Consider the following 20,976-nt stretch of genomic DNA (forward strand, 5'->3'; position numbering starts at 1 on the left):
GATTCGAGTCCATTTAGACATTGACAGTGCATTCATTTTGAAAGAGGAACAGAGAAACGCGATTTAAGGCATTTGTCAATCGAAAAGATGTTTTGCCGTCCTTCCTACGGGATCCGGTAAAAGTGTAATGTATCAGCTGCCCGTGGTCACATACTACGTTGTTCTGATTGATTGTAGGTAACCAATTGAGCGAAGAGGCATTTTTTCTCCTGGTTCGGTTGAAACACGCCCCATAATCACAGCCCAATGGAGCGATATCAGACTCATATTCTGACTAGAATTATGAGTATGACATCGTCAGGCTAGGTAAAACAACGAGCAAAGAGGAAATCCCGTCGCGCATGAACGTATCCTGTAGCGTTTGGGAGCATTTGCGCTGACCCACCAATTTGCACTTATAATTTGCTCATGGCATTAAATTACCGAAATGATTTTGCGAAAATATTAAATTAGCTTTAGTTCACGTGCGGTGGACTTTGCTCGTTGTTGTGCTCATTGCCGTGTGCCCATCCGTTAAATTAGGGTCAAAATATGTGAAAGGTGGCTTACAGAAATGTTTCTGTATAGGAAGTCGTTAAGTGCTAAAACCAAAGAATAAAAACTAGTCTTATGTTAAATAAATCCAAATGTTGCTGATCATCGCCTCACTGGTAGCGACAGTCTACAATAGAAACCAATGCAGAGGAAATGATCATACCTGCGAGGACCTCCCTCTCGCGTTGGTGGTGTATCCATCACACGACGTGAGCATCTCAACACTACACGGCAAATAGACCATGTATACGAATGCATGCGAATATAGAAGACAGGTTTGTACGTTGCGTGCATTGCATTTAACTACTTTAACATTAACCAGAAACTTAGTCACTTGCGTTAACCAAAATCGGTACAGTATTAGGTACAACTGTCAAGAATTATGAAGTGGCAGTAATTTCTGCATCTTTTACTAAATGTAACGAAACACCCTACCTGAAGCCCACTTTGTTTACAAATCACTATTGCTAGCCGTGGTCATTACGTGGCCCGGGCGGGAGGTTTAAATGTCTTCAACAGCCCCACCTGATAAGTTAACATTTAGGGACCACGTTAAAGAGGAAAAAAGGCCTCATTCGTGACGACACCATTTTCAAAACTGGTAAATGTTAACAACCAAGTTGCCACGTCAAGTTGTCCACATATGTGATACCAGTAGATCGAAAACCTGAATTAGCTAACGCAGCTTAGCGACTGCTAACATTACTGTTACCAACGTACGCTAAGTCAGTAGCACCAGTTTTATGTGGTTAGTAATAATGGCATTCCTTAGGAGAAACGTACTTGCCTAAAGATAAAACGTTGTCCAGATCATAAAAGTACTCATTATAAACGAAAAGCCACTACTAAGCGAGATATCGTTACTTCTAACGTCTTGGCTATTTCTGCAGCAAGATGCAACGTCCCATATGTCTATGGCAACAACAGAGACGCCGGAAATGTCACACGTTTTCCGGAAACCATGCATTAAAGGCTCTCAAATGTTCTGACAAATTAGGATGTCATTTCGATAGAAAAGGAGAAATGTTGTCACTATTTGTTTAGGTAGTGTTGCAGCTATGGAGTCTATTAAACAATCATTGAAGCCGTGGTGGGAGTGTGCTAGACTTTTATGTTGACATCGACGAACGTTAGATAGCAATACCTCTTCTTGTGGTTCATGACAGTGTACGCCTTGCGCAGCCAGACTGTTCTGCTTCACTCCTGCGCAATGCAAGCCAGTGCAGTCAACACGATGTTTTGAATTAACATGCGGCTGGAGGCAGGCTATTCTTGTTGGAGCTAGTTATTTTCTGTCTGGCTATGCATGCGCTAGACGCGTCAGGGTAGCTGCCCGTGAACTGATACGGGTGAGCCACGTTGAAGACATGGCAGAGTTTTTTACAACGATTGAATGCTTTGAAATTGGGATGGCGATTTCTCAGCCCAGGTAGTTTGGGGAGGAACCCTGTCCATGTGTCTCCAGCCTCTCAACGCTTCTATAGTATAGTAAGTGAATGAATGGTAGCTAACGACGGCCTAAATGTTGTTGATTGACTGGGTTTAGGCTCATGAATAGCATGTCATCTTACTCAGCTCATTTTTTTTGCCTTACCTATCACTGTTTTTACTCATTTTAAAAGTATACATAGACCATAGCTGGGTAATTCAGTTCAATCCAGTTCATAGTAAACAAGATTTGACATCGATCTTGCTTTTCCTTACATCTGACCATTAACATCAGCTCACTTGCCCCCCCCCAAAAAGTCGTTGTTCCTGTTAAAATACCGGAGGTTACTGCAACTATATTGGGCCCGAGGGTCACAGTAACCGGTTAAACCCAAATAATGCGTAAGCTATGTGCCAGAAGCCGCGGATGATGTTATTATGTCACAGTTGCTGAAGTATTCATTTCTCAGAGGGGCTGTTTCTCCACCGTTGCTTACATTTGGTGAGGCAATAGGTTTCGATTCCGTGTTTGCAACCGGATATAAAATGTTTACATAAAACGTGGTTATACTATGGCAAGAGCGTGCGCCATGTGGCACACAAGTGATCAGTTTCAAATATTTGAATTCCTTACCATCTGTCACAGGAGCACCCCTCCTTCGGACTTCTGTTTGATATCGATGGAGTTCTAGTGCGTGGAAGAACACTCATACCCGCAGCCAAACAGTGCTTCAGGAATCTGGTGGATAGAAATGGGAAATACAAAGTTCCTGTTGTCTTCGTGACAAATGCAGGGAACTGTGTTAGGCAAACGAAGGCTGAACAACTGTCTCACCTGCTTGAAGTCGAGGTCTGTCATGCTCCTTTCTTGTGCTATGACTGTTTGCTATATTGATTTACATGCAACCTCAATTACAATTTTTTGTTCTAATCTGAATATGCTTTCTCCTTTCAATTACCATTTCAGGTGTCCCGGATCAAGTCATGTTGTCCCAATAGTCCGTTGAAAATCTTCAGCCAGTTACATGACAAATGTGTGCTTGTGTCTGGTCAGGGACCTATTTTGGAGGTTGCCAACAAGTATCCTCTAAGCTTCTATCACATGGTTATGTTTGTATGGTTGTTCACTATCATGAGCATAAGGTCACTACAAATAAGAGCCTATAATCATCTTCTAGGGATGTTGAAGTCACTGTTCTTGGCCATCTCTAACCACCTAATTTACTATGTTTGTGAGCTACATTTTAGTAAACATTGTTTTTGTTTGTTTAGCCTTAACTGAAATATTATCAGTCTTGGATTTCAAAATGTTTTGACCATTGATATGCTTCGGGAATCATATCCCCTTCTTGATGTGGTGGATCACAATCGCAGACCTAAAAACTCAGTAAGTGTTCCAAGGAAAGGATTGACTTTTACTTGAATATCCAGAGACATTCTTTCTGTTTACATTGCCCTCAGTATTATATGTGTTTAACTGTCCTTTAAATGTCTACCATGGTTAATGCTTACAGGTACCTTCAACCAAGAATCTTCCACCAATAGAAGGTATGGTGTTATTTTGTTACAGAGATCCTAATTCTGTAATAAATAAGCCTAATAATAGGCCGTAATCTATGGTTTATTTTCAGATTTTTTCAAAAGTCCCCAATAATCTATTCCCCCTCTCCCCTAGCTGTTATTCTGTTTGGTGAGCCGATCAGATTGGGAGACGAACCTTCAGCTAATTGTGGATGTTCTCCTCACTAATGGGAAGCCTGGGAATGCTGTAACCACTCTGCAAGTATCCCCACATCCCCGTGCTAGCCTGTAACATGGACCTCCTGTGGGTGGCGGAGGCCAAAAACCCAAGGTCAGGCTTCAGATTTGTGAATTTAACCCATATCCCCGTTCTCTGCCTCACATTGCAGTCATTGTCAGTCACATAAACATATACACACATAGCGTGCTTTTTCCTCTTCAAGATTTGGGCACGGGATGTTCCTCGTCTGTCTGAGAGCATTTACAAAGAAGATCACTGGTCGTGAGCTGAAGTACGAGGCCTTGATTGGGAAGCCCAGTGTGGTGAACCTACAACTATGCAGAGCTGCTGTCCGCCAGCAGGCGGAGAATCTGGGCTTGGACTTCTCCTGTCGAGCGTCTTTATGCCATTGGGTGAGGGCTGTGTAGCTTTGGTTGAGTTTGATCATGAAGCTGAAATACTTAGTGTACCTTATTGGTTATTTGGCATGTATTTATTATTGATTATTTGTTGTCTTGCCCCCCAGTGACAATCCCAATGGCAGATATCACGGAGCAAACCTCTACAACCGCTACCTGAAAGCCTCTCACCGTGCCAGGGCCCAGATGCAGGCTCAGGGAGGGGACATCCCAGGGAGGAGATGGTAGAGGTGGCAGGACACGAAATGGCCGTGGGGGGACTCCTACGGCGACGAACGTCTGCCTGTAGGCTGCAGCTCCATCCTGGTCTGCACGGGGGTCTACAACCGTGACGCAGCAGGACCTTCCTCCGGACCCGCAGCAGGCGGTCCGAGCAGCGCATCTTCCACGGGCACCGCGACTTCCGCTTTGATCCCAAACCTCACCCAACCGTCCTTTGTCGTGCAGGAACGTGCGCGAGGCGTGGAGCTGGTCTTCCAGCAGGAGGGCTGCCCACTGGACTAGAGCCGTAAGCTTCTGATGAGCACAGGAGGTGGCTAGCCTGAGCTGGGTTAGATAGATTTCTCACCTTGGTGTATTTGGGGGGGTGGTGTTATCACCGGCCATACTTATATTTTACTGTATAGCAGGTACAAATGATGAAGACATATGTAATGGTTTACCAGATATATTAGCAAATGCCAAACTGGCCATTTAGGTCATTTATTTCTGAATATGGATGAACCTTGATCGTCTGATTCAAAGATCCTTTGGTCATAAATGATAATGCTCTTTGTCTTTCATCATTCAATACTATGCCAGGGTTGACAAGATCTAATTGGACATTGATCTGACATTTCTTCAGACAGACCTGTGTACATAATTACTCAAACAACTTCATACATAGTAAATTCTGAACCGAGGTCATTAAGTGTACTCCATCATTTAAAACACGGGAGATTACTTGTTAACAACAGTCAGGGAAATTCTATGCAGTCATCTGGCACAAATAGACTTTTAAGATAAATACATTTATATAATGTATATACACATCTTTACTGCCGTATGGAAATTCTGTATGCACGCACAATATGTGGTTACTAAACATGCTTATTTTCACTCAGTTCAGTTGTGTCATTGTGTGTGTGTGTGTGTGTGTTTTTTTTTTTTACTGTAAACTTGAGAACAAACAGGAAAATGCTTTTTATTGAAGCCTTTTGATTGGCTTTGCAGATTGGAAAAAAGTCTCATCATTTTTACAAGTTTTATTGATTTACACAACCAAATGAACTTCTGCACTACTTTTGGTATGCATATTAAATGTACTGAAATAATTTTAAGCCATAGATCTGTTTGAAACATGTTGTGAATAAATACACTGTTCAAGTCAGTTGTTGACAAGATGTTCATGCTTGCCATGTGTCTTATTTAAATATGGATAGTTTTGTATACACTTGAGAGGACCACACAGAGGTTATTATGACTTCGGTATACAGCTTGAAAAGATAACTTCTCTGTTTTGGCCTTTTGTGCATTTGTACATACCTTTTTAGAAAATAAACAAATATTACTTATTAATGAGAAAAAAAACTGTAAATACAAAGTACATACATGGTGTTTATGAGTAGTCACTGCTAACATTATCAATACCTCCATGCCCTGATGATGGGTGATGTGTGCATAATTCACTACAACATCAATTACAATAGTCAGACTCGACACTGTGTGTAATCTTCCACCTGATGGTAGCACAGTGACATGACAGTACAACCTCAGATTAAGTGGTACAAAAACTAAGAATTGTGGCTTATTTTAAGAGAAAACGCAACTAACCAACCTTGTCCAGGCCAACCAGAACCAACCAGAAGGCCTATCCATGTTTCAGGCCTCAGCAGCTGCATGGCTTCTTCTCCAGTGGTTCCTCCAGGTTTATGGTGTGCGAGTCAGAATGCAGCAGGGGGTAAGGGGACTCCGAGTAGGGTTCCTGATTGACAACCCCTCCACTTCTAACAATGAGTTCTTTTGCCATCAAGATGAAGGCCTCCTCAATGTTATGGTCCATTTTGGCGGATGTTTCTAGTGCAGCAAGTGCCCCACGCTGTTCGGCCAGAGTGCATGCGTCTTCAAACAATACCTGACGCTCGGACTCAAGGTCACACTTGTTGCCTAGGAGAGATTTCAAATAGTTAAGAAGCATATATGACTAACACACTCTCCTGTAAACATTCGGGTGAATTGACTTCATAATGTTGTTCCTGTATTTTGTGAGTGCACTATTCAAGAGAACCCTTTATTCTGTCAGACTGAACGAGACATTCCTAAGGTCCTTTATTATTGCATGTATCTACATGACAAAATGAGAATGAACAACAGAGGACAGCCCCCTTTGCTAAAAGCTCTTACCCCACACCAAGAAGTAGACTAAACTGAAGAGAACTACAGGTTTGTTCTCCACAGAATTGGTGCAAAATCTTAATAGAAGTACAATTAAACTGCCAAAACAACATGAAGCCAACCTAATCCACAATGTCTGTTCCCTGAGTTAACATTGGATTGAATGAGAAAATGGAAGCAAACAATAGGAAACCCATAACATTGTGAAAATCCCCAACAAATCTGACTGGTCAAAGCTTTTATAAAATTAGCCTTACCTATGAAGATGACTACTATGCTGGCTGCTCCATATTGCTCCACTTCCTGGATCCAGTGAGATAGAGACTCAAAAGTGCTAGGTCGGGTCAGGTCGTAGGTGATCATGGCACCATGGGCACTTCGGTAGTAGCCTTGGGTGATGGTCCTGAAACGCTCTTGTCCCGCTGTATCCCAAACCTGCATCTAATCTCAACACAGGAGAGCTATTACGAGCATGTCATCCATGCAATGTGGTTTTTCTGTAAATGTATACACTTTTTTTATCTGAACTACATAATCACTAGATTAAGACCACACATGGTACATGGCATACATTCAAGAATTATTTGAAATTCTTCTCAATGCTGCGGTAATCTCAAAATATACAGTACATATGGCAGTAATACATCTTTTTTCGTAGGTGACATTACAATTGAAAATCAAATACACTTTGATTCTCTAACAGCATGGTTCTCGACCAACCTTAACTCTTTTTCCATCAATGTCCAAAGTTCGAACTGTGAAGTCTACTCCTATAGTGTTCTGCTGCCTTTCAAGAAACACTCCTGACTTGAAGCTGTGGACCACACAAGTCTTGCCCACGTTGGTATCTCCAATGAGAATGATCTTGAAGAGGAAATCAAACGCGTCGTCCTCCTCCAGCTCCATTTCTATGGGCTGCAGAGCCATGGGGGACAATGATGTAGATTCACCTTATCAATACCATAGCTGAGGGAACTGCTGAAAGTGTGCAGAAGTGCCGAGCAATAGTAATCTGATACTGTCCTTTCACACACACAATTCAGGGAACACTTCCTCAAACGTGCAGTTCTCCTTTCTATAAATCCATCATGCTAAGCTAAAAGATACCTACTGCTGAAACATTTCAATTGACAGGCTGAATGTTCTCAATTGAAGTCTACATGTTCCTTCTAAAACTCTCTTCCTGTGAACCCAGTCTTCTTTTCTGCTCCTTCTCGAAAATTCTCAAGTGCCTTTTTCAGGGTTTCAAATAATGCCATTCACTAGAGAATAAATCTCTTTCACCTTCATATATACAGAAGTATACAGAAATGTTCTTGCATAAAAAAAACATTCTAACCCTAGCAAAAGCTAATCCCCTACGTCTAAACCTTCTGTGACAAATCTCACTCTCCTTCTTGTAAATGCTTTCCACTTGCACGTACTCACAATGTAAACAATCTTACCCCGCCCCAACTTCACCTGGTTTCTTGTGTGTGACTTCCGGTTGCCCATCCACTTGCACCACTGCACTGCCCATGCACTTGCACCACTGTTCCCCGAGAGTGTAGAAAACGACAAGGAAAGGAACCGAAAAAGTGAATTAAAGACAAAAAGAAAACAGAGGAAAAAAAACAAACATAAAAATTGTGGTTATTTCCAGTAGCTTGTTGAAAACAATGAGAACATGATTCTTAGTACATTGAACACATAAAAAACCGAGCTCCTCCTTTAAGTACAGCACATGTTTAGTGTACACAACTCTGGTCTTCAGTTTTGACCTTCGGACTCAGCTGCTCGACATTGAAACGCAGTCCACGGGGGAGCCTGGGCCTGCCTCCTTCTTCACTGCTCAGACCCAGCCAAAGAACCGACTAAGAGCACATTCCACCACTCTGCACTATCTCATCACAAGCACACCAAGTCATGAAAATAACACTTATGATTATCAGATTTCTGAAAAAGAATACCTCCGTGAATGTTAATGGTGGCCCAGCATGGAGTTGGAATGCCTTGAGGAATTGCAGCAGAGATGAGAGTGAAGTACTTTGTGTGCCCTTGAGTGTGTCAGCGACCCCCCTCCCACACATAGCTTAGGCGTCAGCGCAGAGAGGCACAAGGCACAGACAGACACCAAACAATACACAATATGTGTGTAAGAGTGTGTTTTTGTTTGCGTGATTGCGTATGCGTGAATAGAGGGGAGGCCACTGGCATCAAAACCTCCTGTGTCATACAATGACTCCACATAATGCAAACAGTACAGAGAATTGTTTCTCCACTTGGGTACATGCTGATAACTTGAATTGTAAATGTGTAACACATGAAATATTAATGAGGAATTCCTTTACTCCACAAGTGGAAGGGATAGCCTGAAGTCAGTGAAAATGTTTTTGGAGGGACTTGTTGCTTGGTTTGTTATAAGATTCTTCCAGGAATCACAAATGGCATCTTAGTAACGATTAATGTACAATCTGATCCACACTTCATAGTAATGACTTTCAACACATTTATTCAGACAGATAATTTTCATGAATTTTCAGGTTAACCTTGTTCCAACAGGCTATTGTAAAACATATCTCTTTTTATAAACAATTATTTAAAAAACAGCGAACTCATATTTTAAAGGAAACAAGGTATTTGAAATAAAAACATTTTGTAAAAATCTGACAAAAATATACAATCGAATGCATACCAATCTGAATTCTTGATGAAATATGCTTATTTGTTTTAAATGTTTGGGTTTGAAAACAAGACCTTCATACATTGTCTTTCATTCAACAATCAAGCTGGCTCTAGTAGATAAAAAAAAAACTAACAATTTCTTCTCTACTAACCTGATTTATAATTTTCAAACAGAGGAATGATCTCAGACCTAGTTGAATCTTTCAGGAGAGCATCCTGAAAGCCTATTCCACCACAGTCACTGTTCACAATTCTGCCCAAACCCCTAGTCACACTGCACCTTCAAGGGTGGTTCCTGTGAAAGTCAGAGTTCTTCTCTGAACCACTAGAGAGCAGCCTCGTGGAGGAGAAACACTCATTTTGGGTCATCGCCTCTTGCAGGCAAAGCTCAGAGTGTCTTTAGGCCTGAACGTCAGACATGGCGTTGAGTGGTGTTTAGGCAGCCCCCGCAGTTTGCGGCGTGACGTTTTCTTCTGGGGAGGCTTCTCTGGAGGGGGAACGTGAATGGGCTTCCAAGGAACGGGGTTATAGAAACTAGGAGATGGGTAGTTCAGGTGGTCAAAGCCTAAAACAAAACAAAAAATAGTATGAAGGTCAAGTGTAAAGTGAACGTCAATTTGTGTTTAAATAAAAAAAAATAAAAAAAAACCCATCAATGGATTACTGGCTTATTATTTCAAGCATCATTTAACAGAAAAGAGACACAACACTCCATCTATTAGCCTAGTTGGTAAACAGAACACACAAGAGCACTGGGTACAGTGTAGATGAGAGGTGGTCAGGTTGACTGCTGAGTGGGTCTATGCACCTTGAGGGCAGGGTGTGTTGCGCTTGGGCCGATTCTTGTTCTGCGTCCTCAGCCAATCCTGGAACTTCTCCTCTGCTCTCCTCCTTCGCTCCATCTCTTCTGCCTCTTTGAGCGCTGCCTCTTCCTTTTGGCAAAACAATTATCAGAGAATAAGTCAGGAAGACATTTACTCACAGCTGATCTACATAACCTTTAAATGAGAAGTCATGTCAGCCATAACTTTTCCACTATGCTCATAGTTCAGTTATCTACAGCTATAGCAGAAAAACAACGCAATACAAGCTTCTACAAGTCCACTGATGAGTCACCTTTTCTCTTTCCTTTCTCTCATTTTCCTCTTGTTTCTTTTTTAGTAACCATTCCTTGTACTTCTCTTGTGCTTTTAGTTCAATTTCTCTCTGCTTCTGCTTTTCGCGTTCTACTTCTTCTTGTTTTTGACGTTCCTTGCACTCCTTTTCTTGTCTTTCCTGTGAAAAAAACAGTATAAAAAGTATTATTTTGTTTCCTTTTTTTAAATCAATCAACTATACCATTACAGCCTTGATACTGAGGACTACAAACAGACTTTGATTTGGGACTCAATTGGAACAGTGCAATTTCAGTGTCTTCTTCATTAGAAGGAAAAAAAAACTTAAATGCATACACATTTATTTGGCCTATTCATAGGTTGTTTGTAGATGGATAGATTATAGATCAAGCAATGTATTTACAGCTTAATTAGAGAAATGGTATGTGTGTCTCTTTTAAACGCACTCTCATTTAAAAACCTCTCAGAATTAACCTGTGCGACACTGTTCTTGTGTTGACACGTCCCAATTCTTAAGTATCTTATGATAAGGATACCCTTGAGTTTTCTAATGATACTCAGAAACCTATTATGCCAAGTGTGTTCATGATTATATGCATTCTGCTCTGAAATAATTAAATGACAAACTGTAGGTTTTCAGTGGAAGATACTACTTTGACATGTCCTTATTCATGAAACACACAGTTAAAAGCCCACATTCATTAACATCTCAAACCTACCAGTTCTCTTTTCATTTTAAGCCAATCCTGTATTTTGCCCTCTGTCTGTTTTCTCTTTTGCACCTTCTGCCTTTCCACCAGCTCCTGTTTCTCTTTAAGAGTGAGCTCCTACAATGAACAGAAGACAGAAGTTAAGAATTATTATTAAAGAGTATTCTGTGAAGCACTTTGGGCTCCTGCTAGAGAGGTACTATATAAATAAAATGCATTATTATTATTATTATGTAAAACAGTGATCTCACAGGACAATTTAACAGAGCTATGCAAATACCAAGACATATACAACTGATTTCATATAAAACCATAAACAGGGACAATATATTCATCATTAGTGCCTACTACAGCCGAACTATTTGCAGAAATGCCAGTAGTCAACTTCCCATTTACAAACCACCGAGATAAAACTGATTTGAAGTTGTACCTCGAGAGCTTTCTGCTCTACTTTGAGACGTTCTTCTTTTGCTTTGGTGACCAGCCACTGTTCCCAGGCACTGAGGTTTTGCAGCGAAACAGAGGATTTATCGAGCTTTACTTCTGCCACTTTCCTTTGGATGTGCGATTTTCCATGCCTATAACATTACATAACATAACATAAGATAACATAGGCAAAACAACCAAATGCAAGACCTTCAAAGAACAACAAAAATGTATGCATGGCAAACAGTTTAAGATACCTATGCGGAATAGTGTGTTTGATCTCATCAGGAAAAGCACGCAAGTTGTTCAGCCCCTGCTGCAGCTGTTCCACGTCCAGGTCATCATCTGAGCCCTCAAAACTTTCATGGTAAATTGGTGACAACAAGGAGTAGGTGGAATCCTCTGGGGAGTCATTATCCACACTTCTGCTCCGGTAAACACCTATGTCTTTACTTTTCAGAGGAGTTGATGTCAGGCTTTTGGATGTGCTTGGCTGAAAGACGGACATAACGAGCCTGACAAAGAACAGAGAACCACTGTTAAGCAAACCATAACACTGTAATGCTACCTAAAGCCAGGATATGTAGCAAAGAGAAATCCACCAGTTTAGATTGAACTTGGACCGGTGGAACAGTGTTAGTTTAGCCTTGAATGTATCACTTCTGAAATCTCACTAAATGTTTCCAAGCTACAATAGAGACATTATATTTATACATTACATTTGTGTTTCTTGTTCTGTAAACGGAACTGTATTTGACAGAGGATGATCTGCTTGTAAATTGAAAATTAAGAAGTATTACTTTCGACCTGGTTCCCCTGTTATGAGCAATCGAACACTAGAAAGTGTTGCTCCCCTTGCCAATCTCAAATGGCCCCTCAGTCGTTGCACCCTGCAGTCGGTCCTGCATTTCAGTATTACGTTCAAAGCACATAAACCACTTTATGCGTTCCAATGACCTGAAAACTCGAAGGCTACAGCAAATGGAAAGCCATCTCGGACATTTTGAGCAACGTTGTAAACAGAGGTTCAACGAAGGCAGCTAGCGTATATTTGGCAGCGGTGAATAACAATTAGTTATGTTGCATGGCTTCAGAGACAACATTTTGCGGGAATGCAGGCCATTGTTGTGGGGTTCCCCACCTTGCTTTTGGTACCACGACAGCTAGCCAAGCTAGCAAATAGTTAGCTACCTATCCGCTAATGTTACAGAGCAAGCATAAGTGTTGTTGCTAGGTTGCTAGTAAATTATGATTTAACAACCCACAAAAATTAATTCGTGTATCTGTCTATACTCATCAATGTGACTGATGTTAAACGTTAACTGACGTTTAACTTGACTACCAATATCATTTCACTACGAAGTGCAGAGCCACAAAGTTATCTAGCTATGAAGCTAATTACAACAGAGAGAACTTGGCCGTTTTGAAACTATAATTTTCATCTCCACAAAATGACAACTGCTCAAACAAGCACTGATTTCATGTGCATCCACTTACCAGACCGAAACACTCTATACCACAACACAATAAACAGCCCTGTGTGCAGGCAATGTTGTTGTACTGCTAGCGTGTCCTCTGTTGTCCAACTTCTCAACACCCACAACACCCCACGCGCCCTCAAGCCTCTCTCAACCAATGAAATCCACGATTGTCTCGCATTTGGCCGCGCCCTAGACGCTTCTGTAACCATAGAGATAATTGTATGTGAAAGCCCATACAAAAATGTGTTTGATTTAATCTAGAGGTGTGGTGTTTCATTAAGATCTTCTTAACTAATTGTTGCCAAATTCCCATTTAGAAAGTTAAAATAGACCTGTAGCTACAGACATGGGCCTACATTAGACTACATAGGCATATAGGCACACAAGGCAGTGTAATATATGCAGCGGAGTAAGTTTAAAGGAAAAGGCGAAGAAAGAAAGAAAAGTTTGTGACAGAAGAGGGGATATGTGTTGGATGTATGGCAGGTGGTTGGTAGCCTTAAGTCAGCGGTGGAGGGACAGAAAGTCAGACATAGCATCAAGCCTGAATAGCTTGTTGACATCAGCAGTCACAGACACCCCACCATTGTAAAATGAACCATATGTGAAATTGTAAAATGAACCATATGTGAAATTGTAAAATGAACCATATGTGTCTGTAAAATTATAAACTTACTCTAATAAAATTTGGAACACAGTCGTTCATATTAAATTAATTCCAGAACAGAGAAGTCAGAACAATCTTAAGAAAAGTATAGGATTTCAGTTGCCTTCGGGTCAATAAGTAGGCGTCAGGAACAGTGAGACAAGTGACCTGGTATGCCTACCATATCATAATATTTCAACAGAGTCAACTCAGAGAAAGCTCTTTGTAGCCTTGTATATAAAACTCACTATCACTATCCTCACAAGCACAGCTTGTCCCGACAGTCTGTGTGTGTGTATTTTGGAAAGCTTGACTGATGGCCATAAAGACCTGTTTCCAACGACTACAGAATGACAACACACAGAGGGCTAAGTCCGCATGTGCTTGAGTAATGAGAAGGTGGGTTTAAGAGTAGGTGATCAGCACCAGCACAGATGAGCCTCAGTAAAGATTTTAGGTGAATCGGACCTGTGAGAAAATGCCAAGCAGCCTCCACGCTTTAGTGGTGATTCTGGGGTATGGGTAATATCAGGTGAGTAAATGTTTGGCAGGAATAAAAAATATCTTTATTGTTGATGTGATTTGGTGTTTAATATCCTTTCCATGGTTTCTTAGTGCTAGGTATAATTCTTAATATAGACCTGTTGTGTATACACTAAACATGTTGCCTCGTCTCAATCTTTTGAGACACTCCTATCTCTAAACCCATACAAATGCTGCATGTCAGATCCATCCCATTGCGTGTCAGATTCATCCCATACCTTAATCCCTTTCAGGTGCATTCTCTGAAGTCTCCATCATTGGACTGCCAGCAACGACAATGTTGCCTGAGAATAGCCCAGCAGGCACAGAGGTCTTCAGCTTTCAGGTGTCCTTCTCTGCTGGAGAGAGCATGGCAGCGGGTTTCCCAAGACTGCTGAACTTTAACCCTCTCACAGATGCTTTCGCTGTGTCTATGGAGAATGCCACTCATGCCAAGGTGGGTATATATTCACTTTTACTGTGTTACAATTTTTTTTTTTTTATGTTGGCCCTGTCAATTTTTCATGCCTCGTGTTTTGTAAAACATTAATTTGCTATTACCTTAATGTACTATTATTTTATAGGCTATGTAAGAAATTATTGAATTGATGAGATATTTGTTTAAAACAATATTCAAAACATTCAGCATATTGCACATACTTGCAGATATTCACAGATATGGTCATTTGTCGATTTTAGGTCTTAGTGACTGGTTCCCCTGACTTGGATTTTGAGACTGTTCCAAATCGCTTCATTTTCCAAATCCTTGCTGTGGGCTCTGATGGAAACGGTGACAGTGAAACACTAACAGTGCTCCTCACAGATGTAGACGAACCTCCACTTTTCTTGGATGAAGGTACAGCAAATTTTGGAAAGGCTTTGAAGATAACTCAGAAGAAAAGGCTGCGTTAAGCCTGACAGCTGACAGCTTTGATATGTCCTCTTTTTATTTCAGCATCAGTCCTTTATATCCTTGAGAAGACACCCCCAGGACAGATTTATGAACCAAGTGTTTCTGATCCAGAGAACAAACCTCTCTCTGTTAGTGTTACATTTCCCAGCCTTGTAATGTAACAGATTCAATCTATAATGTCTACTAAAATATACTCTGTCATAAGTGTTATGATAATATATCTGTTCTTTGTTTTGTTTACTTGTTTCAATCAGTTTATGCTCATTCCTGTGAACCCCACATTCAGTGTAGATGGAAGTAAAGGCACAGTTTTTACCACAAAGGAGTTAAATTACCAAATTGATCCAAGAAGGTAACTGTGTGATCTCACTCATGTGGAAATAAGTGCAACACTAGTGAAGGACTATCAGAATGTGCTGAAGTGTGTGTGTGTGTGTGTGTGTGTGTGTGTGTGTGTGTGTGTGTGTGTGTGTGTGTGTGTGTGTGTGTGTGTGTGTGTGTGTGTGTGTGTGTGTGTGCGTGTGTTTCCATTTCTCTTCAGTTACTCATTCTACCTTTCAGTAAGTGATGGAAACAATACAGTCCTGAGAACACTGATCATCAATATCATGAATATCAATGATGATAAACCCATCTTCTTAAAGTAAGTAGTTTGTCATAAAGTGAATGATTGAATTTGACAGTATATGACAATTTCATTTAACTTTTAATACCATATGAAATTGAACTCTGTTTGTTTTATCTTCTAGCACCGTCACATCTTTTACTCTCCCAGAAGAGCTAAGCCCAGGGCATTTTGTGGCCAACATCACTGCAGTTGTGCCAGATGTCTCTCTTTATGTTGGGCTCATATTCTACACCATCAGCCAATGACTATCTTGAAATAAATAGATGTAGGGCACTTTAAACATGTGGGTTATGAGTAACAAAAACCAAATGGTGAGAACCCATTTATTTTTCACCCTTCTCTGTGCTTGCAGACACAGGTTTAGTCACCATAGCAAACCGAATGGATCGTGACAGCGACACGCTCAGAAACACCCCTACAATAGCTGTGATTGTCACAGCTACATACAGGTCCTCCGGTCCTCCTCTCTTCAGCGCCATCGACCTGACTGTCACAGTAACAGACATCAACGACAACCCACCTGCCTGCACCTCTGACAGACCACGGTTCGCTGATTTTGATGTATTTATTGTTGTTTGTGACAAATCAAGATGTGAGAGTGAATCACTACTAGTACGAACTTCATTCCATTCCAGTCACAGACACCCCACCATTGTAAAATGAACCATATGTGAAATTGTAAAATGAACCATATGTTTCTGTAAAATTATAAACTTACTCTAATAAAATTTGGAACACAGTCGTTCATATTAAATTAATTCCAGAACAGAGAAGTCAGAACAATCTTAAGAAAAGTATTGGATTTCAGTTGCCTTCGGGTCAATAAGTAGGCGTCAATCTCCAGTTGTTTATGGTTCATGCTGTGATTTATTAGGAGAGAAGTACCAGAGACAGAGGCTCCAGGCGCTCTGATTGCCACAGTCACATGCTCTGATAATGACGTGGAACCGGAGTTTAGGGAATACAGTTTCACAAGCTTCTCCTGCACAGGATGCACCCAGCGCTTTACCCTCACGTCAGATGGTTCCATTGTGGTAAGACAAGCCCATTTGGACATATTTAGAATAGAGTATGGGGAATTTGATGAATGTTGTTATTTTTATTATATGCTTATGTATTGTATATTATGTATTTTATATGTATTATTTGAATACCTTATTATTTTTGCAAAAGTGATTTTGTAAATCTGCAATCTGTTGCACTCTGGTTCTTGCACAGTTAAATTCAAGTCTCAACTTTGAGGATCCTAGCAACGTAAACATTGCCAGTGAATACAACCTTTTAGTTGTGGCTACAGATAAGAATGACACCTCATTAAAGGGTGGGTTTGTCACATTATTTACAGTTATATACTGTGAGTGATATAAGAATGATACCTCATTAAATGAGAGGTCTGTCACAATATTTACAGTTGTATACTGTGAGTTATATGACTCCTTCTGTTGACGTCAAGTATTATGCTTTATGCAGGTGATGCTTATGTATATGTGAGTGTAACACCCATCAACGAATTCTCTCCAGTGTTCAATCCCACAACCTACTTCTTCAGTGTCTCTGAGCTACTTGGAAGTAAGGCATACTGTACCGCAAATATAACTGATGAATTTTACAGTGTAAAGTCACTCCCACAGTAACTTATCTCACATCTCTTTCCAGGGGGCACTGTGATTGGCTCTGTTGTTGCCACAGATGAGGACCTACCCCCGACGGATATCCACTACTCACTTGTGTCAGGTGGGGGCAGTGGAGGTCTGGCAAACATCTTTCATGTAGACCCCAAACTGGGCAGGATTAGTCTGCTCACCAAGCCTGACTTTGAAGTCACTCCATCACACACACTGGTCATCCGTGCGGTGGATGGGGACCCTGAAGTGCCACGCTCAGAAACCGCTGTGGTGAGTTATGAGATAAGGTGTTATGTAGCAACTATAATGAGGTCAAATTCCTCTATGAAAAATGGTGTTTCTTTTTTGCCATTTAGGTCAAAATCAATATCACAGAGGCAAACGATGAGCCACCATTGTGTGGTCCTAACAAAACCAACCTGGTTGTCCCCATCGACATGCGGCCAGGATCCAGTGTCCAAGGCTTCATGCTGACATGCAAAGACAAAGACTCCCCTCCCTCTTCTTTCATCTACACAATCTCAGGTTTGACCTAGCCATCAATTTCTCAAAGTCTCAAGGAGACTCTACCTATATGGGAGTATCCAACCCCCCAGTGGCAGTGTGGTTGATTCTGAAGGCATCTTCATGTTTTTCTCCTTCTCCATATCTTGTAGGGGTAACCAATGTGAACAACCACTTTGGCTTTTCTCCCAACGCGGGGACCAACATCACAAGGCTGATCCTTAGGGAGCCCTTTGACTTTAGCAGTGGGGTAGATAAGTTGTGGGTCTACAGCCTAGCCGTGCTCATCTCTGATGCCAATCTGCGAGCTGGCCGTGCCCCCCAGACTGGCACCATCATCATTAACGTCCAGGTGGTGGACCCCGACCTCACCACTACCATGACAACAACAACAGTGAGTGTTTACACTGTGTATTGATGTGAGATTAACCATTTCAAAGGAGGACTGCAGTTATTTTTTAACTGGGCCCTATTTTCCCACCTTTTTTGGGTCCAAATTTTTACAAGGGACAAAAACCATCAAAGTCAGTTAAGTATCGAGTTTAAATGCTATTACCGGCGACCACAAAAGAGCTATACAATGTAATCCTGTGGGGCAAGCAACTGTTTCTACAGTCATTAGTTTTTCTCTTCTTCTGGTCTGAAGAACTAATGACTGTAGAACCAATAATTTTCTACAGCTTCTGTAAAAAGACACAGGGGTATCTCTGTGGGGATCCTTTCCATGTTGTCAGAGCAACCATGCGAGTCTGTCAGTGGCAAAATAATCGTTTTACTTTGACGAGGATGCTTGCCCAATAGGATTCAATTGTATAGCCATTTTGCATTTGCCAGTTATAATGTTTTAACCCAATACTCGACCGATTTCAATCGTTTTTGTCCCCAGTAAAAATCTGGACCCTAAAAAGCTGAGAAATAGGGCCCAGGTTAAACAATACTGGAGTTCTCCATTAAAAAAATCCTATTGGCCTTTCACTGCATGTCAAGTTATATCAAGAATTTGTGTATTTTGTGTACTGTCAAGTAACTAGGAATATTGTAATAACAGACGCTTTTGGTTCTGCTTTACAGCCTCGCATTACATACATTGCTGTAACACAGAACACATATGATGCGGATGATTGGTACGTGTGGTTTGTGCTTGTCCTGGGTGCGCTCCTGCTTTTGGGCATCTTGGCATATCTGCTGTATAGATGCTGCAGATATCTCTCTACTAAAGAGTGTAATTGCTCCTGCGATTGCTGTGAACCCAAACACATGGAGGATGAAGACACCCTGTAAGTGTGCTCACCAAACTCTTTTGAGTAGCCTGCATCTGTGTTATTGTTTATTATGATTTTATTTGATTTATATTGTTTATCAAAATAACGAAATGTGAATCGATGCTTTATTGACTATTCTTGTCTTCACAGCATTCCATATAAAGGTATGTTTAAACTAGGTTAATAGTGAACTACGATAGATTTAGAAGAAGGAATTTAACACTGTTCACAACACTCTTCCTTTTTTATGTTATTTGTCCACAGATCCTCCAAAACGTGAAGTATTGATGGTAGGTGATTTGTCAGGTGTTTGTCAGCTTTTGTTCAGTCATAAAGTCATGAAGATCCTTCTAACATTCTCCTTTCTCTGTTAGGAGGTGACCAAGATCAACACAATATTTGATGGAGAGGAAGTCGATCCAGGTGATGGTTCATTTGCCATTGAACCAACTTGGTTATATGTTTCGACATGGCATCAAGTATTAATGACAATCTCTGGTGTGTTCGTTTCCAGTTACGAAGAGGGTGTATGAATACAACAGCAAGTCTGGTGCCCGCCGCTGGAAGGACGCCATTATTATGACTGGCCTGCCACAGACACAACCAGGCAGCAGCACTCTGGTAATCTCCCAGAAGGCTGGCACTCCTGAGCAGCCACCAGGAACTGCCCAGTCACAAACATCAAATGCTGAGAGGCTGGGCTCTGCCCAGTCAGTGGACTGGCCGGGCGACAGGGTGCAGACCTCACAAAACCATCTGCAAACCTTAAGTGATAGACCAAACGTTAAGCCAGGCACTGTCCCCATGACAGCTGAGGGTATGTCAGAGGTGTAGGGCAAAAATAGTTTGTACAGCAGAGGAATTAGTCAAGTATTGTCCAACGTGACAAAAGTCACTCTGCGTTTGAATTATTGCTATTCATCATATTATTATACTGGCAAAGTTTTGCTTGTAACTACAAATGAGAAAATTATCTGGTTAAATTAATACAAATGGTACTTGAGGTGTCTTAAATTTCTTTTCAGGTTTAAAATGCAAGTAATTAGCATATTATGATTGATTATACTTATTATACTTTTAATTCACAACATTTGTGAATTAAAAAACATGTCACAACAAAACAGTATGGGTTTCCATTACTTTTCTTAGAGGATAACTCCGTGTGTGTGATAAAAATAAACAGAATTTCCAGTTTAGGAACCTGAGTAGACCTTTTCTATGTGTGTTGTTTTGGTCCCTGATTGCTTCAAAAGCAGCAGACACTACTAAAAACATGCAGGGGGATTTCAGTTCTCAGATAGTATAGCATTTGTTCTCTTGATACCTCCAAGGCAACTGAAGATCAGCAGTCACAAGACAAACGTGAAAAAGGCAGAACACTTAATAACACAACCAAAATGACTTGGAATCCAGTCCATAGGCGTACTGTGGATTGTGCCATTATGGAAAGACACAGATAGGAAACACAGACAGAAAGAAAACTTCTGAAGAACTCCTTTATATGGCTTTCAAAGAATAGAAATTAATCTTCATTTCTGTCTTTCTCTTTTTTTTTGTAAAAGCGTGCACGTTTCACCAGTTTTGTGTGTCAACAATTTTGTCAGTTCGCAGAAACATCCAGCTTATTTTTATTTTTATTTTTTTTTGACTAATGAAAAGCATTCTCAGTCCACACAATGAAGCATCAAACTCTGCTTTGGAACCTAAAACGCAACAGAACTAACAACTTATACAATTTTTGCTAATCTTCAGCAACACTAGGCTATTCAGGACATCATCACACCGCACAAGCTCACAAACCTACATTTCAGACCTAACACACCAGTGACATTAGATAAAGTTGTATAAAAGCGATAAGCAGTTTCTTATTGCAGCTTTATGGACAAAATTTCCAAAGGTTGTCAGTAACAAAAAGCAAGTGCCAGTGTGAAGAATAACATCATTCTTATACAAAACAAGTTAGATATGAGGCAATAATAATATTA

General features: G+C 40.8%; 3 protein-coding genes, 2 long non-coding RNA genes and 1 pseudogene across 5 annotated transcripts; 4 read left to right on the top strand and 2 right to left on the bottom strand.

Moving 5' to 3' along the window:
* The first annotated feature begins 1,908 nt into the window (after window positions 1–1,908).
* LOC122132383 lies at window positions 1,909–4,626 on the top strand (annotated as a pseudogene).
* Window positions 4,627–5,351: 725 nt separating this feature from the next.
* Window positions 5,352–8,590, bottom strand: LOC122132380 (ras-related protein Rab-19-like). The gene is made up of 5 exons (XM_042707156.1): window positions 8,445–8,590; window positions 7,957–8,026; window positions 7,216–7,410; window positions 6,753–6,936; window positions 5,352–6,267 (listed from the first exon to the last, which is right to left on the bottom strand). Exons 2-5 carry the CDS (start codon window positions 7,987–7,989, stop codon window positions 5,990–5,992), a joined length of 690 nt encoding a protein of 229 aa, XP_042563090.1. The 5' UTR covers window positions 7,990–8,026; window positions 8,445–8,590; the 3' UTR covers window positions 5,352–5,989.
* Window positions 8,591–9,158: 568 nt separating this feature from the next.
* Window positions 9,159–11,933, bottom strand: LOC122128533 (coiled-coil domain-containing protein 34-like). The gene is made up of 6 exons (XM_042707155.1): window positions 11,668–11,933; window positions 11,415–11,562; window positions 10,994–11,101; window positions 10,276–10,434; window positions 9,968–10,091; window positions 9,159–9,724 (listed from the first exon to the last, which is right to left on the bottom strand). The coding sequence occupies exons 1-6, from the start codon at window positions 11,916–11,918 to the stop codon at window positions 9,525–9,527; spliced, it is 990 nt and encodes a 329-aa protein (XP_042563089.1). The 5' UTR covers window positions 11,919–11,933; the 3' UTR covers window positions 9,159–9,524.
* A 2,751-nt stretch (window positions 11,934–14,684) lies between these two features.
* Window positions 14,685–15,609, top strand: LOC116219594. Its single transcript, XR_004163240.2, has 4 exons — window positions 14,685–14,915; window positions 15,015–15,100; window positions 15,227–15,324; window positions 15,514–15,609. It is a non-coding gene; the product is annotated as an uncharacterized LOC116219594 (long non-coding RNA).
* Window positions 15,610–17,660: 2,051 nt separating this feature from the next.
* Window positions 17,661–18,147, top strand: LOC122132381 (cadherin-related family member 3-like). The gene is made up of 2 exons (XM_042707157.1): window positions 17,661–17,750; window positions 17,882–18,147. Exons 1-2 carry the CDS (start codon window positions 17,663–17,665, stop codon window positions 18,145–18,147), a joined length of 354 nt encoding a protein of 117 aa, XP_042563091.1. The 5' UTR covers window positions 17,661–17,662.
* A 659-nt stretch (window positions 18,148–18,806) lies between these two features.
* LOC122132382 lies at window positions 18,807–20,200 on the top strand. The gene is made up of 4 exons (XR_006152203.1): window positions 18,807–19,006; window positions 19,142–19,155; window positions 19,256–19,281; window positions 19,366–20,200. It is a non-coding gene; the product is annotated as an uncharacterized LOC122132382 (long non-coding RNA).
* The last annotated feature ends 776 nt before the right edge of the window (window positions 20,201–20,976 follow it).

The sequence above is a fragment of the Clupea harengus genome, unplaced genomic scaffold, assembly GCF_900700415.2.
Source record: "Clupea harengus unplaced genomic scaffold, Ch_v2.0.2, whole genome shotgun sequence".
Taxonomy (NCBI): Eukaryota; Metazoa; Chordata; class Actinopteri; order Clupeiformes; family Clupeidae; genus Clupea; species Clupea harengus.

What these genes read in the sequence shown, in the direction of transcription:
- LOC122132380 (XM_042707156.1), bottom strand. Translation starts at nt 7,989, where the DNA reads ATGGGCAACCGGAAGTCACACACAAGAAACCAG. An exon ending in AGTCACACACAAGAAACCAG is followed by an intron (nt 7,411 to 7,956) that starts GTGAAGTTGGGG and finishes ATGGCTCTGCAG; the next exon opens with CCCATAGAAATGGAGCTGGA. An exon ending in CATAGTAGTCATCTTCATAG is followed by an intron (nt 6,268 to 6,752) that starts GTAAGGCTAATT and finishes AATCTCTCCTAG; the next exon opens with GCAACAAGTGTGACCTTGAG.
- LOC122128533 (XM_042707155.1), bottom strand. Translation starts at nt 11,918, where the DNA reads ATGTCCGTCTTTCAGCCAAGCACATCCAAAAGCCTGACATCAACTCCT. An exon ending in AAACACACTATTCCGCATAG is followed by an intron (nt 11,563 to 11,667) that starts GTATCTTAAACT and finishes GTAATGTTATAG; the next exon opens with GCATGGAAAATCGCACATCC. An exon ending in TTAAAATGAAAAGAGAACTG is followed by an intron (nt 10,435 to 10,993) that starts GTAGGTTTGAGA and finishes TTTTTTTCACAG; the next exon opens with GAAAGACAAGAAAAGGAGTG.
- LOC122132381 (XM_042707157.1), top strand. Translation starts at nt 17,663, where the DNA reads ATGCGGCCAGGATCCAGTGTCCAAGGCTTCATGCTGACATGCAAAGAC. An exon ending in TTTCATCTACACAATCTCAG is followed by an intron (nt 17,751 to 17,881) that starts GTTTGACCTAGC and finishes CATATCTTGTAG; the next exon opens with GGGTAACCAATGTGAACAAC.